At 45.5% G+C, this 19707-nt stretch overlaps 1 protein-coding gene across 1 annotated transcript in view; it reads right to left on the bottom strand.

Moving 5' to 3' along the window:
• Positions 1-19707, bottom strand: part of cpne5b (copine Vb) — a 189596-nt gene that overhangs the window by 107441 nt on the left and 62448 nt on the right. Inside the window, exons 4-6 of the mRNA XM_059538162.1 lie at positions 15749-15852; positions 7419-7458; positions 4990-5066 (exon numbers count right to left, since the gene is read on the bottom strand). Coding sequence (XP_059394145.1) covers positions 4990-5066; positions 7419-7458; positions 15749-15852 — 221 coding nt within the window. The remainder of the gene's footprint in view (positions 1-4989; positions 5067-7418; positions 7459-15748; positions 15853-19707) is intronic.

Below are 19707 nucleotides of genomic sequence, written 5' to 3'. Positions count from 1 at the left end.
TTTCTCTTTTCCACCTGTGTTACTAAGGAGGTTATCAGTATAGGTTAAAGTTAAAAACAGATTTGAGTATGTCCCACTCCAATGTAAAAGGAACTATTGATTTTACTAAAAGTAACAGAACACCAAAGTATCCCCTACGAATGGAAAGTGCACATCAAAACTGAATTTCTCTGAGACGTGATAGAAACACACATGCTGACAGTGAATATCCTCATCCTTCACACAGCCTCAGAAGCGTACGGTGTTATCCCTTTCAGTTTATTAGACAGCCTGAACAAGCCTGAAGGAGGCAATTTAGTGTGTTTGTTGGGCTTTATGAGTCCAGTTGTTCCCTCGAGAAGAGTTTCTTTGAGTCAATCAATGGAAAACATGTTCACGTTCTCCACACGGACACATATTTTGAGGTTTGAAAACAGACCACTGGCGGTCCGGGGAAATAAATGCATTGTGTGTTTCATGTATGAAATCCTTGAAACAAGATGGGGGTAACTTTCCAAACAATATTGTCATTTGCATTAATGTAGGGCTCATGTAAATGCCTTTCCCAACTTACAAATTACTTCGGTACTAAACAACCGCATGAGTTACTGTATTGTATTTTTTTACATCTAATTCCAGCTCTCATTAAAAGTTGTGTCTGCCTTGGGACTTTTTAAATACGTGATTTTGCTTTTGTAAGACATACAGAACAAAAACTTATGGAGAAAAGGAAAAAATGCATGTCTCAACATTTTTACACCAAGGAAACTATCGTCTGCCAAGTTTACGGTCACAGCTAATGAGGATCGCTAGCTAAACCTTGAAATCTGTTGATCTCACACATCAGGGTACCTCTCTAATTAAAGAGATTCTCAGCCAGAAATAAAGCTCTCCACGATCAGACTCCATCTGGATGGACCTGCTCTACCAGGGCCAATGACGGGGAAACTAAAAGACTAAAAAAATTATCTTTTGAAAAAAAATGGGCCACAGACGACAGCTTTTGCTAATGTGTCCTCTGTCAACACATTAACAACCAACAGAAACAAGCAGGGTGTAAAATTAACACTAGCCAAGCACAAATCCGACAAAAAATTGGTGTTGGCATGTAAATAAAACAGAGTTAACTTGCCAGTAACCTTATTAGGAAGTTTAACATTATATATGCTTAAAATGGAAAGAACAAATGAAATCAAATGTAAGTTATCAAAATGACATGTGCTTGCTGGCATAGATATGTCTTTTAATATATAAAAAGATTTACACTCAATAACACTTTATATAGTTATAAATAATATAAAACACACCACCATTCAAAAATGTGGGCTCAGTAAGATTTTTGTATGGTTTTGAAAGAAGTCTCTTGTGCTCACCAAAGTTGCTTTTTTATATATAAAAATAAAGTAATATTACGAAATATAATGTTCTGCTGTAATCAAAGCTGAATTTTCAGCACCATTACTCCAGTCCTCATTGTCACATTATCCTTCAGAAATCATTCTAATATACTGATCTTCTGTTCAAAAAACATTTTTAATATTATCAATACTGAAAACAGCTGCTATTTTGTAGAATATATTTTGTAAACATGATACAACCTAAAAGTCAATTTATTGCATCCTTGCTAAATGAAAATCCAAATTATATATTTATAATATAAATTTAGTATATAAAAACATTTTTCATATTTATTTATACAAAACATTTATTTATTTGTTGTTTATTTAATTTATTTATTAATATTATTTACATTTCTCATAATATAGATGGCGGTGCATCCACACCATCACCGTCACCGACCCCCACTACTGCATCTCGCCCACAGCGGAGGCGCCACAAGCGGAGTGTGAGGAAGCAGAAGAGGAGTAAGCGCGGAGGTATCCAGGCTAGGCTAACGGCTAACCCACACAAGCCATCTATCCCCACCATCGTACCAGCTAACGTACACTCATTGGACAATAAACTGGACTACATTCGATTACTACGCTCAACTGTAAGACTGTAAGAGACTGTTGTGTTTTTGTGTTCACGGAAACATGGCTCAGCAACAGCATTCCAGACGGCGCAATTCAGCTCAACCAGCTAATGTGCCATCGAGCGGACAGAGATCTCGTCGCGGGAGGAAAAACCCGCGGTGGCGGGCTTTGTGTTTACATCAATGACGCGTGGTGCCGCAATGCTGTTGTGATCAGCAAACACTGCTCACCCCTGGTGGAGTTTTTGATTATTAAGTGCCGGCCGTTCTATCTGCCGAGGGAATATACTGCTATACTGCTCATTTCCCGTTCAACATCATCAGCAACAGGAACGACACACTAAATGAACTGTACCAGCACATCAGTGAGCAGCAGACAGCACACCCCAATGCTTTTCTCATTATAGCTGGGGATTTCAACCATGCTGACTTAAAGAGTGTGTTTCCAAAAATACACCAACACATTAACTTTCCAACACGAGGTAATAACATTTTGGACTATGTTTACACCACACAGAGAGGAGCTTACAAAGCCCTCCCCCTCCCCCACCTCGGAGCCTCAGAACACATCAATGTCATGCTAATGCCTGCATACAGACCCCTCATTAAAGTCCCCAAACCAGTTCAAAAACAGATTCAAGTGTGGCCAGAAGTATCATCAGAGGTTCTTCAAGACTACTTCAACACAACTGACTGGGACATGTTTAAGCAGGCTGCCACATGCAATAACACCACTGACCTCCAGGAGTACTCGGAGACTGTCACTGCCTACATCACCAAGTGTATTGATGATGTATCAGTCACAAAAACCATCACTGTCCGGGCCAACCAGAAGCCGTGGATGACAGGGGAGGTCTACAGACTTCTGAAGACACGGAACGCTGCCTTCAGAGCTGGAGATGAGGTGGGCCTGAGAACAGCCAGGGCCAACCTGTCCCGCGGCATCAGAGATGCTAAGAGACAGTACTCCGGGAGGATAGCCCATCAATTCAGCGACAGCAGAGACACTAGGAACCTGTGGCAGGGGATACAGACCATTACGGACTACAAGCCCCCACCACGGACCTGTGACAACAACATCTCTCTGCTAAATGAGCTGAACACCTTCTTTGCTCGCTTTGAGCAACAAAACAGCACCACCGCACAGAAGACTCCACCTCCTCCCGGCGACCAGGTGATGATGCTGACCCCAGACAGCGTGAGGAGATCCTTCAGCAGGATCAATGCACGCAAAGCTCCAGGTCCTGACAACATCCCTGGGCGTTTACTGAGTGACTGTGCAGCAGAACTCACTGATGTCTTCACAGACATTTTCAACATCTCACTGAGTCAGGCTGTTGTTCCCACATGTTTTAAAACTACCACCATCATTCCAGTTCCGAAGAAGCCATCTCATCCTGCTTCAATGACTACCGTCCTGTTGCACTTACCCCCATCCTCATGAAGTGCTTTGAACGGCTAGTCATGCACCACATCAAGTCTGCCCCCCCCCCTCCCTGGACCCCTTCCAGTTTGCATATCGGTCCAACCGCTCGACCGATGTTGCCATCTCCACTACCCTCCACTCAGCACTCACACATCTGGACAAAAAGGACTCATATGTCAGAATGCTGTTCATCTACTTCAGTTCAGCATTCAACACAATCATCCCTCAACAGCTTATTTACAAACTGATCCAACTGGGGCTCAACACTTCGCTGTGCAACTGGCTGTTGGACTTTCGGACTGGAAGACCTCAGGCAGTACGGGTCGGCAGCAACACATCCAGCACCATCACACTGAACACTGGGGCCCCCCAAGGATGTGTGCTGAGCCCCCTCCTCTTCACTCTGCTGACCCATGACTGCACACCTTCACACAACTCCAACCTTTTTATTAAGTTTGCAGATGACACGACTGTGGTGGGTCTCATAAGCAACAAAGATGAGACAAATTATAGGAGCAAGGTGAGCCGCCTGGCCAGGTGGTGCAGTGACAACAATCTCTCTCTGAACGTGGAGAAGACGAAGGAGATTGTTGTAGACTTCAGGAGAGCACACACTCAGCACGTTCCTCTGACCATCAACGGTGCGACTGTGGAGGTAGTGAGCAGCACCAAGTTCCTGGGTGTGCACATCACAGAGGACCTCTCCTGGACTGAAAACACAGCAGCACTGGCCAAGAAATCAAATCAGCATATCTACTTCCTCCGCAAACTGAGGAGAGCCAGAGCCCCACCCCCCATCATGTACACCTTCTACAGAGGCACCATCGAGAGCATCCTGTCGAGCTGCATCACTGTGTGCTATGGCGCCTGCAACGCGTCCTGCTGAAAGACTCTGCAACGCATAGTGAGAGCAGCTGAGAAGATCTTTGGTGTCTCTCTCCCCTCCCTCCAGGACATTTATGGAACCCGTCTCACCCGCAAAGCCCTCTGCATCGCAGGTGATCCCTCCCACCCATCACACAGCTTCTTCAGCCTGCTACCATCAGGGAGGAGACTGCGGAGTCTCCAGGCCAGGACCAGCAGACTGAAGGACAACTTCATCCACCAGGCTGTCAGGAAGCTGAACTCACTCCCAAACTTGCCCCCCCTCCCCTCTTCTGCCCCAGGCACCACTGAACTATGAACTATTATTTTATTATATGTCTTTTTTAACATTCCCTTATTGTATAGTTGTATCTACATTTTATATTTCGATCTAGATTTTTAGGCTTTAATGTTAATGTTATCTGTGTGCACCGGGGTCTGAGTGTAACGCAATTTCGATTCTCTGTATGTATGTACTGTACATGTGGAAGAATTGACAATAAAGCAGACTTGACTTGAGTTGACTTATCATAAGCACTAAAAGCAAATTGTATATAATTACATGCAACTAACCCTAAACCAAACCCTTTTTCTAATCCTAACCCCCGTAGTGAGTATGTTATTGATTATTTGGTAATTCTGGCCACACTGGCAGGTGTGGCTAATATTTGATCCTGGAAACAAGCCAGTACAGTTCCTACAAGCACACTTTTGAAAACACAGCTTTGATTTGTATTCTACTCACCCAAGAGGTTTCTCTAGTCGGCTGGCCGGCGACCCCACAATTTCGCCGAGTGTGCAGAACATCTGTCCAAGAAAGTCCTAGACAGAGCGGGTAGGATCAAGCAGAAGAGGCGGTAAGAGCTTATCAAATTCGACAAATACCAACGCTCTGCCCTCTTCTTATAGTAGGGAATTGAAAGGCAAAGACGTACGTATAGTTCAAGAGGCTTCTGGGAAGGAGCACGGCCATGTTTACAACAGAGCACAGCATGTAACAGAAAACATAAGACACAAATACAATACCAGCCACACAGACAACAACACACACAATTTAGGGGATGATCAGACCAGAGAAGACAGTTTGATTAGTAGATCTATACGATTGCTTTGCATGCATTAAATGAAATGTGATGAGAATCGCAGGAATGGGGAGGAATGTGAATAAAACATATCCAAATATATTGTCACATTATCATATTGTTTTACTTCCTATTTTCTGCTTCTGCACAAGTAAATATGGCAGTGGCTTCAATTGCTGTACTTAATTGTTGAATAACAATAGTTAGTTTTATCCTTAATCCTGTAGGTTTCAAAAAGCATTACAAAAATAACTGTGTATATACAACCCGAATTCCGGAAAAGTTGGGACGTTTTTTAAATTTTAATAAAATGAAAACTAAAGGAATTTCAAATCACATGAGCCAATATTTTATTCACAATAGAACATAGATAACGTAGCAAATGTTTAAACTGAGAAATTTTACACTTTTATACACTTAATTAGCTCATTTAAAATTTAATGCCTGCTACAGGTCTCAAAAAAGTTGGCACGGGGGCAACAAATGGCTAAAAAAGCAAGCAGTTTTGAAAAGATTCAGCTGGGAGAACATCTAGTGATTAATTAAGTTAATTGATATCAGGTATGTAACATGATTAGCTATAAAAGCTTTGTCTTAGAGAAGCAGAGTCTCTCAGAAGTAAAGATGGGCAGAGGCTCTCCAATCTGTGAAAGACTGCGTAAAAAAATTGTGGAAAACTTTAAAAACAATGTTCCTCAACGTCAAATTGCAAAGGCTTTGCAAATCTCATCATCTACAGTGCATAACATCATCAAAAGATTCAGAGAAACTGGAGAAATCTCTGTGCGTAAGGGACAAGGCCGGAGACCTTTATTGGATGCCCGTGGTCTTCGGGCTCTCAGACGACATTGCATCACTCATCGGCATGATTGTGTCAATGACATTACTAAATGGGCCAGGGAATACTTTCAGAAACCACTGTCGGTAAACACAATCCGCCGTGCCATCAGCAGATGCCAACTAAAGCTCTATCATGCAAAAAGGAAGCCATATGTGAACATGGTCCAGAAGCGCCGTCGTGTCCTGTGGGCCAAGGCTCATTTAAAATGGACTATTTCAAAGTGGAATAGTGTTTTATGGTCAGACGAGTCCAAATTTGACATTCTTGTTGGAAATCACGGACGCCGTGTCCTCCGGGCTAAAGAGGAGGGAGACCTTCCAGCATGTTATCAGCGTTCAGTTCAAAAGCCAGCATCTCTGATGGTATGGGGGTGCATAAGTGCATACGGTATGGGCAGCTTGCATGTTTTGGAAGGCTCTGTGAATGCTGAAAGGTATATAAAGGTTTTAGAGCAACATATGCTTCCCTCCAAACAACGTCTATTTCAGGGAAGGCTTTGTTTATTTCAGCAGGACAATGCAAAACCACATACTGCAGCTATAACAACAGCATGGCTTTGTCGTAGAAGAGTCCGGGTGCTAACCTGGCCTGCCTGCAGTCCAGATCTTTCACCTATAGAGAACATTTGGCGCATCATTAAACGAAAAATACATCAAAGACGACCACGAACTCTTCAGCAGCTGGAAATCTATATAAGGCAAGAATGGGACCAAATTCCAACAGCAAAACTCCAGCAACTCATAGCCTCAATGCCCAGACGTCTTCAAACTGTTTTGAAAAGAAAAGGACATGCTACACCATGGTAAACATGCCCCGTCCCAACTATTTTGAGACCTGTAGCAGAAATCAAAATTGAAATGAGCTCATTTTGTGCATAAAATTGTAAACTTTCTCAGTTTAAACATTTGCTATGTTATCTATGCTCTATTGTGAATAAAATATTGGCTCATGTGATTTGAAAGTCTTTTAGTTTTCATTTTATTAAAATTTAAAAAACGTCCCAACTTTTCCGGAATTCGGGTTGTAATATTACATGAGATCAGTTTCATGACTTCAGCCATCAACTGTGGACCCAACTAAAATAAATATTTATGTAAATATCTAATGTAATTTAAAATTGAAAGTAACAACATCTCAATGACTTTCTCTTCAAAAAGAGGAGTGCATTCCAAAATATATTTGGATATTTTTTTAAAGAAACTGATTAGCATGTGAATGTTTTCATTCATATCATATTATAGCACTACTTACATGTTTGGAAAGATCAGGACTTTTAGAGTCAACATCATATCTGAATTAAATAGAGGGGAAAAACTCTGTTATCCAAAGTCTTCAAACACACTGAGTAGCTAATTAAAAGATAAGCCATAAAAACAAGCTTTAAAAGGAAACAAGCACTTTAATAGACAAGTGCTACAAATACACACACACACACACACACACAGACAAAATGTATTTTAAGTAAATGTGCATAACAACATAAGGGTCAAACGTGCTTGCTGTTGACAGAAAGCAGTTTCATAAAGCGCACAAAGTAAAAACTTTATCTTTTACTATTAAAGCAATGTATCTCTGGCTGGATTCACATAACATTCTTCTTGTTTTCTACCTCTAGAATAAAGTTAAGAATAGTTTGTATTCTCAAAAACATTAGGAAACTTCTTAAAAATGTCCTTATCTTTGTTCTTAAGAATTATGTAAAGACAAATACCTGAATTCATGAAAATTATGTTCTTAAATATCATTGTCTTAAATTTAGGAAAACCTCCATCTTGTCTTTAATCCTCAAAGGTAATTAAATTATTGGGTTGTTTCAAATATTAAGCATTGCAATAAGACACTAGCTATAAACATTACACATCACGATTACAAGAGAAGCACACAAGTACTAAGAAATGACACAAATGACTGATAATGTAAATAAGGATCATGCATCGGATTTTTAGCAAAAAAACAAGAAAAACGTCTCAGGTTACGAATGTAACCATGGTTCCCTGAGAGGGAACGAGACACTGCGTCCTCTGAGGGGACACTATGGGGAACACCTCGTCGTGACCCGTGTCTGAAGCATTCTTAGAAAAATGCCAACTTGTTGGCCGGCGACAGCCTCTGACGTCACTACCAGCATGACAATAAATATGCGCCAGTAGGACCCGTCACTTATCTTCTTCGTGAAGCTTGCGTCTGAAGCATGGCAGGGAGCTAGAGGACACAGTGTCTCGTTCCCTCTCAGGGAACCATGGTTACATTTGTAACCTGAGATGTTCCTTGTCGAGGGAACTTCGAACTGCGTCCTCTGAGGGGACACTATGGGGAACAGTATACCCACGCCGCCATTCTGAGGGGAGTGCAGGCCAGAATCATGGCAAACACTAAGTACCAACTCTACTATTTCACCGGGAGTCGCCCCTGGGACGGTTCGACGGCTGTCTATGATATTATCCCTTATGGGCAAAGGCCTAAGCTTCATACCCAACATACCTGTAGGGCATGGCCCGGGGTAGAGCTGAAGGCTTGGAATCACAAAAGATTCCTTTAAAGGATACGGCTAAGAACACTTGGCACTTTCTTCTACCAAGTCTTGCCTGTCACACAGGGGCTACTGCTAGCTTTCGCAAAAAACTTGCCGAAAGAGCTGTCCCAACAGTACTCTAGTAGCAACGCCCTGTTCTAGATAGGTATCAGAGGATGCCTGGGTGGAGTGGCGCCCAAGATGAATGGGGCTTTAACCGACTCAAGAAAGGGCACGAAGCAGCCGCGCGAAGCCCTCACCATATAGGATTTTTAGAAAGAACGCAGAGTACTAGCGTGCGAACTTACCACAGTGTGGATTTCAGAAAGTGTGCAAAGACTTCACGTGCACACTTACCATAACATGGATTTACAAATACTGTTCTAAGGAGAGGCTCTCGTGGCACTCTGATAAAGCAGCTCGTAGATGGAATGGCCCGGGAGCAGAGCAATTGGAGGAAGGAATGTACAGATGAAGCCTCGGCCACGTCTGTACCATGGCGTCCAGCCCCAATGGAGCTGGATGAGTCAGAGGAAGCCAGAGGGGATAGTGCGATGCTCTCTCGAGCCTTAAAACTGATCCACCCAAGTCTGGCCAACCTCTCCAACTCAACTTCAACACCTTGGTGCGAAGGTGCCATTACCCGAGCCTCAGCCCCTGCCTCAGCAGGATGTCTGCTCTCACAGTGCGTCTCAAAAACAGTATGTAGTACTGGAGCGCTCTGTTGAAAAAACCGAGGATTCAGTCTCCTATGAGAGGAGGGCTCCGAGCTGAGAGTAGCACGCTCATATGCGACCCTTTTCCTTTGGAAAAGGGGGGCGCCGCTAAATACCACTATATGTGGGAGTTCACCTACAGAGAGGGCTAGAGAGGCCTACTACCTGTTACCAGATAACCACCTTAAGTGGAAACTGAAAGTAATCTGGAACTCAACTCCAGGGAGGCCTGGTGAGGCCTACTACCTGACAACCACAGTATGTGGGAGCTCAGCTTCAGAGAGGCCTGGTGAAGCCTACTACCTGATAACCACAATATGTGGTAGTTCACCTACAGAGAGGCCTAGAGAGGCCTACTACCTTTTACCAGATAACCACCTTAAGTGGAAACTGAAAGTAATTTGGAACTCATTTCCAGGGAGGCCTGGTGAGGCCTACTAGCTGATAACCACAGTACGTCCACACAACCCCTCATGTTGAGGGAAGCGATGCTTGAGGTGGATAACAAATACACACTGGTTGAATGAAGCTCATGGAACCCAGGGCTAATCATCTTAAGAAAGGGAACGAAGCGGAATGCGTAACCCCTACCATACAGGATTTCAGAAAGTGCGCCAAAATCTTGCGTGCACACTTACCACTTACGTGGATTTCAGAAAGTGCGCAGAGTCTTGCGTGCACACTTACCATAACATGGATTTACAAATACTGTTCTAAGGAGAGGCTCTCGTGGCACTCTGATAAAGCAGCTCGTAGATGGAATGGCCCGGGAGCAGAGCAATTGGAGGAAGGAATGTACAGATGAAGCCTCGGCCACGTCTGTACCATGGCGTCCAGCCCCAATGGAGCTGGATGAGTCAGAGGAAGCCAGAGGGGATAGTGCGATGCTCTCTCGAGCCTTAAAACTGATCCACCCAAGTCTGGCCAACCTCTCCAACTCAACTTCAACACCTTGGTGCGAAGGCGCCATTACCCGAGCCTCAGCCCCTGCCTCAGCAGGATGTCTGCTCTCACAGTGCGTCTCAAAAACAGTATGTAGTACTGGAGCGCTCTGTTGAAAAAACCGAGGATTCAGTCTCCTATGAGAGGAGGGCTCCGAGCTGAGAGTAGCACGCTCATATGCGACCCTTTTCCTTTGGAAAAGGGGGGCGCCGCTAAATACCACTATATGTGGGAGTTCACCTACAGAGAGGGCTAGAGAGGCCTACTACCTGTTACCAGATAACCACCTTAAGTGGAAACTGAAAGTAATCTGGAACTCAACTCCAGGGAGGCCTGGTGAGGCCTACTACCTGACAACCACAGTATGTGGGAGCTCAGCTTCAGAGAGGCCTGGTGAAGCCTACTACCTGATAACCACAATATGTGGTAGTTCACCTACAGAGAGGCCTAGAGAGGCCTACTACCTTTTACCAGATAACCACCTTAAGTGGAAACTGAAAGTAATTTGGAACTCATTTCCAGGGAGGCCTGGTGAGGCCTACTAGCTGATAACCACAGTACGTCCACACAACCCCTCATGTTGAGGGAAGCGATGCTTGAGGTGGATAACAAATACACACTGGTTGAATGAAGCTCATGGAACCCAGGGCTAATCATCTTAAGAAAGGGAACGAAGCGGAGTGCGTAACCCCTACCATACAGGATTTCAGAAAGTGCGCCAAAATCTTGCGTGCACACTTACCACTTACGTGGATTTCAGAAAGTGCGCAGAGTCTTGCGTGCACACTTACCACTTACGTGGATTTCAGACAGTGCACAAAGTGTTCACGTGCACACTGACCACCATGTGGTTTTGAGAAAGTACACAGGCTTAGCGTGTGTACAGAAAGGTTCCTAAGCATCGCAGAGGTGCTGGATCGCACGGGAGAGGCAGGCTCCAACCCTCAAGCGAGGGGAGCATCACCTGAGGCAGTACATACAGAAGACTTCCGTAACTACCACCTTCCCGGATGCGCCAAGCGGCCAGGCCAGTGGGATGGACAACCGCAGAGCATTTGCCTCCCACACGCGGGTCTCACTCTGCGGTGGGTGTCGCACCCCGGGGGGCGGAACCCACGCGGCGCGGGCGCCTGCCAAAAGCCTGTGATCTTGGCCACCTAATACCAGAGCACGAGGCCGGAACTGACCACTGAGCACATAAGCAGATAAAGAAAGGGTTACATACTCACCCACCCTCCTGTACCGGAGTCCCGCTTACGGGGCGCCACCTTTTGATGGGGAAGTCGTGGCCTAATCGTTAGAGAGTCGGATTGGCAATCGAAAGGTTGTGAGTTCGAGTCTTGGGCCGGCAGGAATTGTGGGTGGGGTGAGTGCATGTACAGTGCTCTCTCCACCTTCAATACCACGACTTAGGTGCCCTTGAGCAAGGCATCGAACCCCCAACTGCTCCCCGGGCGCTGCAGCATAAATGGCTGCCCACTGCTCTGGTTGTGTGTTCACAGTGTGTGTGTGTTCACTGCTCTGTGTGTGTGCACTTCGGATGGGTTAAATGCAGAGCACAAATTCTGAGTATGGGTCACCATACTTGGCTGAATGTCACGTCACTTTTGGTCCGGACCGTCAGTAAGGTGGTTACTATGAATATAGGACCAACCAGAAACATCATAGGTCCAGGATAGGAGACTGTTATGTGAGAAACTTTCCACCTAACCTCTATCAGGTGGAGAGCTGGTGGCTACAGGGGGAATTAGGCAGGGGAGAATAAGAACAGAAGTTAAAAACATCCAAAGGAAGTGAGTAACTCCTAGGTATCGCTCCGATCCGGACGAGGACACTGCCTCGTCTGAATCACATCCCTCACACCCTGCTTACCTCTTCGTGACCCGCGATTCCTCTTGCCCCTGCCCTTAGGCGGGGGAGGAGCGCGAGCCATGACACTAGCCTTCTGCGCCCATCTTCGATCCTCAGATCGAGATGGGCCAGGACCCCTTTGTTGTTCGGGCTCGGACCTGAACCTTCGTGGAATGAAGGATTTAAAGGCAGCTGAGCACGCCCTTGCCTCCCTGAACTTTTCGACCACCATCTCGACGGAGGTACCGAAAAGCTCAGAAGGCGAGACCGGAGCATCGAGAAGAAACCCCCTTTCTTCCCTCCCGATGTCTGCCAGGTTCACCCACAGATGTCTCTCCGTTACCACCATGGCCGCCATAGACCTACCCATGGCTCTTCGTGACCCGCGATTCCTCTTGCCCCTGCCCTTAGGCGGGGGAGGAGCGCGAGCCATGACACTAGCCTTCTGCGCCCATCTTCGATCCTCAGATCGAGATGGGCCAGGACCCCTTTGTTGTTCGGGCTCGGACCTGAACCTTCGTGGAATGAAGGATTTAAAGGCAGCTGAGCACGCCCTTGCCTCCCTGAACTTTTCGACCACCATCTCGACGGAGGTACCGAAAAGCTCAGAAGGCGAGACCGGAGCATCGAGAAGAAACCCCCTTTCTTCCCTCCCGATGTCTGCCAGGTTCACCCACAGATGTCTCTCCGTTACCACCATGGCCGCCATAGACCTACCCATGGCGGAGGCAGCCTGCTTGGTAGCCCGGAGAGAGAGGTCTGTGGTGCGGCGCAGCTCGGCTACCTGGTCAGCTGAAAGGCCCTCGCCTGTATCCAGGTCCTTCAGCAGGTCAACTTGAAGCCTGAAGCACTGCCATTGTATGCAGCGAAGCCACAGCCTGACCTGCTGCTGCGTATGATTTACCATTTAAGCGGGATGTATCCTGGAGGGGCTTAGATGGCAAAGAGGGAGATTTAAGAGAGGATGTTTCCCCCACAGAGAGATAGCTAGCCAGCGTCTCTTCTACAGGGGGCATCCTCTCATAGCCGTTTTCGTGCATGCCCTCGATATTAGCATAACTCGTATGCTGAAACCGATGGAAGCGAGAGGAAAACGGCCTCTTCCATTCCTTTTCGACTTCCGCAAGTAAGTTAGGCAAGAATGGAAGGCTCACCTGGGCTGGAGGGCTATGGTCAGACAAATAACGCTCATCGAGGCGACCTCGCGACGTTACCTTTCTGGCACGCTTCCATGCCAAGTCTAATTTTGCCGTAGCGCGATCCATAACCTCTAACAGCTCCCCATACGCAGGGCAGGAGGATTGAGAAGGCTCAGCATCAGCTTCTTCACCACTCTCAGACATCTCCTGCTCTTTCTGGGTAGAACCCAGCAGAGCACTAACTTCAGTATCAGAAAGGGTTAATGACAACGCATCTTCCTCCTGAAGTTCACTCTAGTTTGCCCCCGGAGAGTGTGAAAGGAAAAATCCCTCTCTACACTCCTCAGCGAGATCCACCTGTGATCCCCACGAACTCATTCTCCTCCGTGCCTCGGCAACGGTGGGACCTGAGCCATGGGGACCAGATGGCTGTCCCTCTTTCCTCGAAAAGAGAGACAAACGAGAGCGGAGCTTTTTCACAGAAAATAGCTCGCAGTGCTCGCAGATTGCCCCCTCAAGGACATTGTGCGCGTGCTCTTCGCCCAAACAAGAGAAGTCAAATAACGCTGACATGGATGCACACACTGTTTAAACGCCTTGCTAGTGGATGCCATGATAACAATGATAGATCGCTCTTACCGTTTTGGTCGTTTCTCAGATGCACGCTTCAAACAAAACAGTCAATGAAGACGAAGAAGATAAGTGATGGGTCCTACGGGCGCGTATTTATAGTCACGCTGGTAGTGACGTCAGAGGCTGTAGCCGGCCAACACGTTGGCGTTTTTCAAAGTATGCTTCAGACACGGGTCATGACGAGGTGTTCCCCATAGTGTCCCCTTAGAGGACGCAGTTCGAAGTTCCCTTGACAGGGAACAAAGAGCTTGTTTTTAATTTTATAATTACGTTTTTTTTAAAAGACACCCTCTGAGGTGTTTTTCATTGAGTTGATCAGTGATTCTTTGGCAGGAACCCACATGCAGTCAGATAATGCAAAGGCCTGACATTTTCCTCTTATGACAATCTAAATGAAATGTTTGAGAACGTCTTAACAATTTACAATCAGGAATTGTATTTCTATTCTTAAGAAAAATAAGACTTTAATAACTTCTAAGAATTTGTCTTAAGATTTTCATGAATCCATGATATACATGCTTCAACTTTAAAGGGTTACTCCACCCCAAAATGAAAATGTTGTCATTAATCACTTACCCCCATGTCGTTCCAAACCAGTAAAAGCTTTGTTCGTCTTCAGAACACAATTGAAGATATTTTGGATGAAAACCGGGAGGCTTGTAATTGTCCTATTAACTGCAACATAAATTAAACTGTCAAAGTCCAGAAAATTATGAAAGATGTCGTCAGAATAATCCATCAGCCATCAGTGGTTAAACTGTAACGTTATGAAGCGACGACAGTACTTTTTGTACATCCTTGTGGCCCAGCTGACACAGAAGAATGTAGGCAGTTTGAGTGATGTGGAGAGACATTTTTGTTTTCTTTATGTATAAAAAGTATTGTAGTTGCTTCATAACATTACAGTTGAAACACTGATGGCAGATGGACTTTTCTGATGATGTCTTTCATACTTTTCTGAACTTTGACAGTATAACTTACTTGGCAGTCAATGGGACAGTCACAAGCCTCCCGGTTTTCATCCAAAATATCTTAAATCATTTTCTGAAGATGAATGAAGCTTTTAAGGGTTTGGAACGACATGGGGGTAAGTGATTAATGACAAAATTTTAATTGTGGGTTGGAGTATCCCTTTAAGCAAGTGTTTCAATTAATTTATTTACAGGTTTATTCTTGAATGCAATCAAGACATAAAACTTGTCTTTCTGTGACCCACTTTATTTCAAATGAGCTTAACTACTATACGTACATTTAAATTTATAATTTGATATAATGAACTTACTGTGTACATACATGTTTTTACACTGTACTTATATTTGAAAATACCATCTTGTAATTACATCTGTAGTTAGATCTATAATTAACACTGTTCACTCTACCTTTACCATTTAAACTTAACCATACCACCAAACCTCTCCCTAACCTCCTACATCCCACCTTAAGAGCAGAAAAAGTGTTCAGCAATTAAACATGAACACAAAAGATACATTGTACCAAACAATACATTATTTTATACATTTAAAGACACCTACTATAAAGTGACACCAACTAAGCAGGCCACAAAACAATTATGCATGAACACTTACAAAGGTTAAGATCAAGTTAGTAAGAGGGTCAAAGTAAATCAAAATAAAATGGCAAATCAGATGCTAAGAATCCTTTTATGCATTAGAATATTCCTGTTCAGTGACAGAAGAAACAGGAAGTGGGAGGAGGTGGGAGGGTTTTCCAATGCAATGGAGGTGTGGATGCGGCGCTTCAGGACGGGGAACAAACGAAATAACTCACAAATCAAAGCGCAGGTTCTGCTTCTCTTCAAAGAAGTAGTCCAGGATGTACTTCCTGACAAAGTCCGGATTTAGCGTGTTGTCAATCACCTCCGTTCTTCCAAACTAAAAGTGGATTATAGACAGCAGAGGGAGATACAGGGTCAGAGAAAGAGAAAACAAGGTGAGAAAATAAAAGGTAACAATGAGTAATAGAGAAAAAAAAACAAGAATTGGAAAAGATGCAGAGATGAGAATTCAATTTGAAATTGCAACTCCTCTCTAATGAAAAACTGATTTCACTCTCTTGCTGTCTTTTTCCTTTACTCTCCTACTGTCCTCCAAAGACTTGTCTAAAGCCGGAGGGTTGGTTTGCTGAGGTGTGTGCTCTTGTGTGAGGACTGGAAAGGTTTAGTGAAACTTTAAGTCCTCAGTGGCAGCACTAATTACAGCGGTGTGCAACTGCGCTGAAGATCGGTGACAATTATATCTACTTAATTAGAGGGGGACTTCAGCCAAACAGAGTGCTATATTCCTCTTGTAGCAGTACTGTTTACTGTCTGTTGGGGTTACTCCATATGAAGGGGGAGTGCCCTTTAATTACGTTCTCTGTGTATATAGGGGTGTCGCTATGTGCATGCGCTCTCTCTCTCTCTGCGTCATCAGAGTGAGACACCGTGTTTCCGGCGGGACTCGTGAATGCTGTAGGGTTGGACGGAGGAACTCCGTGTGATGTCGCCATTTTAATGAGTGCTTAATACCAAGCTGGTTGGGTGCCGTGTGAATCTCACTACCAGGTGCGGGCCAACGTGCGCAAGACGTTACAGTGGGTTTCCTCTGGGTTCATCTAAAACGCCGGGTGGATGTTTCCCTTCTGCGGTTTGCATTGTGTTTGCTACTTTTTCTGACTCCCGTCAGACTCTTCACCGTGATAATCACACTGATTATTACGTGAGGCGGGGCTGTTCCGAGTGTGTCTCGCTCATTGAACTGGCGAGCGCGCTTCATTGACTGGTTTCAGCTCGTGTGTGACGCGCTGCTGCTTAACCCCGCGTCTCGTCCTTTGTTTACGTTCAGCGCGCGCTCCATCAGCTGGGCCGTGGACTGCCTGTGGGCCGTTGGCACGGTACATTATTGACGGTGTGTGAGTAAATAAATTGAGCCATAAACCTCCAGTGGCGCCCAAGTACTAGAACCGCCACTTAACTGTCCCCAGCTCCTTTACATTTTGTTGTCTTTAGTTTGTGTTTTTTTGTGAGTTCACTGTTTGTGGGCTATATATCCTTTCCCTTTGATTTGTGTTTGCTGAATGTGTTATTCATATATTCATTTGGTGTGACATATTCACTGTAACCACGCTTATTTATGAGTATGTTTCTTGTGTGGATAATCTGAGGGCAGGTGCTCATTATACCAGTGTTTGCTGTTTTGCCCATTTCTGTCCGCCCAATGTTGTAGGGTGGCCGGACGCGACACCTTAATCTGATGCGCCAAACTGATTGTGGTGAACTCTTTTAAAATTGTGCCTTAAACGGCCAGCTGCTTTGTTTAATGTTTTAAATATTGTGTGTGTGTTTCGTGTTATTTTCCTTTTTCTCTCTCTCTTCAGAAATGGGGCAGCCAGTGGCAGAGAAATAAGCGTCTCTTCCTGATTGTGGTGGTGGGTTCTTTGGCCTGAATGCTGTGGTCACCGTGAGGGGTGCAGTGAGTGTGCAGTGAGTGTGCAGTGAGTGGGCACGTATGATCGCTATATCCGTTCTGCTAAAGCGAGCCAGTGCCCCATTCTGAAGTGAGCGTCCGTATCATTTTGTGTTTAGATTATGTTTATTGGTGTTGTATTGAATAAAATTTAATATGGTTTTATGGAGAAAATAAAGCTTTGTACTATTTTTCTACACATCCATGTCTGATATCTGACTCTGATCAACGAACCTCTGAGCCTTAGTTAACCAAAGGGCATTTTTCCCGGAAAGAGGCCCCCGGGTGGCGTAGTCGGTGACTCTTTTAGTATACCTCTAGTCAAAGCTGCCACATTTGGCGTAGTCGGCAGGGTTGATTCAGTTGTTCAGATTCAGACTTGGAAGTGTGTTTTTGTTTGTTTTTGTTATTTTACAGAACGTTGGTGACAGTGCAGTGAGGTTTTGATTGGGTGAGTATCCTTTTCAGCACACATGGAAAACGAATTGCAAGAGATGAGGGATTTAGTAGCCCAATTAAGGGCAGATAATGAGAGACTGCAGCAGGAGAGGGCGACTGCTGAGCAGCCCGATCCTGGTGCAGCTTCTACTAGCACGGCGCGGCCTTCTACACCTCGGTCAGCTGATGCGGGTGCTGGCATGGTTGAACGATTTGTGTTCATTCCGAGAGACAGACGCTGTGCAAATTTTAATGGCAGGTCTGGTATTTGTATTGACGAGTGGGTTGAGGAAGCCAGAGCGTGCATGCGCATTCGTAACATGACATCCGTCGAGCAGGCCTTTTTCCTGTACGATCATCTTGAAGGGGAAGCCCGAGACGAAATTAAATATCGGTCAAGTACTGATAGAGGCGATCCAGAGAAAATTATTTCTGCGTTGCGTGAAGTATACGGTTGTGCAGAGTCATACATCACACTGCAAGAAACATTCTTTTCACGGCGGCAGCATGAGGGAGAAACGTTGTTAGAGTTCTCCCTGGCTTTGTTGAGTCTTTTTGAGAAAGTGAAAAGCCAGTCGCCAAACGCTATTTCTAACGCCGATATTGTTGTGAGAGATCAATTTGTCGAGTGTGTGTCTGATAATGCACTTCGTCGAGAACTGAAACAATTGATTAGACGGCAGCCCACTGTAACGTTGTTAGAGGTTCGGGGGGAAGCAATCCGTTGGGAAAGGGAGGGAATGCCAGGTGGTGCCAGGGGTCGAACTCAGTCGGTCCCCTTACTAGGTGGGTTTCAGTTTGAGGTTCAAGGAGGTCCGGTTCGGGGAGGTCCTAATCCGGTTCGGGGAGGTTATTCGTCCGAACTAGGTGAGCTGCGAGATATGCTGCGTCAGCAGCAACAGCAGATAAATCTCCTCACCCAAACTATGACCCGTAACCAAAATTCCTTTTCGCGTGGTCGTGCGTCAAATTCAACCCAATTGATCTGTAGAAGGTGTCAACAACCAGGTCATTTTGCACGAGAGTGCGACAGGGAACGTTTTCCCCCTCGCCCCCCGTTGCGCCCGCTGGTTGCTCCTTTGTCCAGTCAACCAGGGCCATTGCCCGGCCCTAACTCTTCGGAAAACTAGTTCCTACCGGGCTTCAGAGCCATAGTTCGGTAGGTAGCGCACGTGGCTCTAATGTTTTTAATGGCAATGAGTCGACATCCCACTTAGTTTCCTCTTGTCCATACCTTATTGTTGATATGGGGGGTGTTCAGGTATCCTGTTTGATAGATACTGGTTCCATGGTGTCAACCATCACGGAAACTTGTTTCCGGTTGAGGTTTGAGCCATGGGGCCAGGATCGCTTGCGGTCGTGTCACTGGCTGCAGCTCCGTGCAGCTAACGGGCTTGAAATTCCATATATCGGGTACCTCGAATTAGACATCGAATTGTGTGGTAGTGCAGTCCCTGATTGTGGTGTGCTGGTGGTTCGGGATCCCCCCGGTGGTGGCACTGACACTCCGGGCATTTTGGGAATGAATGTGCTCGGTCGCTGCTACCGGGAGCTTTTCGGCCGGCATGGATCCACTTTATTTGAGTTACCGTTTGTGGCTCAGGATTCAAAAATTACGCGGGCCTTTCAGGATTGTCAACAAGTTACTCGAGCTTCCGATCGCAGTAGTAACGCTAAGGTGAGAGGGCGTAGTGTGTGTCGCATTCCAGGCGGCACTTTGAAGTTTGTGACTGCAACATGTTCATCCTCCCTTGCGGGCAAAGCCGTGCTGTTCGAGCCTTTAGAGACCGGTTTGCCTGCGGGATTGTTGGCCTCACCCTCTCTAGTGCAGGTAAATGGTGGCAC

This window comes from Carassius carassius, chromosome 44 (assembly GCF_963082965.1).
Source record: "Carassius carassius chromosome 44, fCarCar2.1, whole genome shotgun sequence".
Taxonomy (NCBI): Eukaryota; Metazoa; Chordata; class Actinopteri; order Cypriniformes; family Cyprinidae; genus Carassius; species Carassius carassius.
This window is presented reverse-complemented; position numbering and strand designations above follow the sequence as displayed.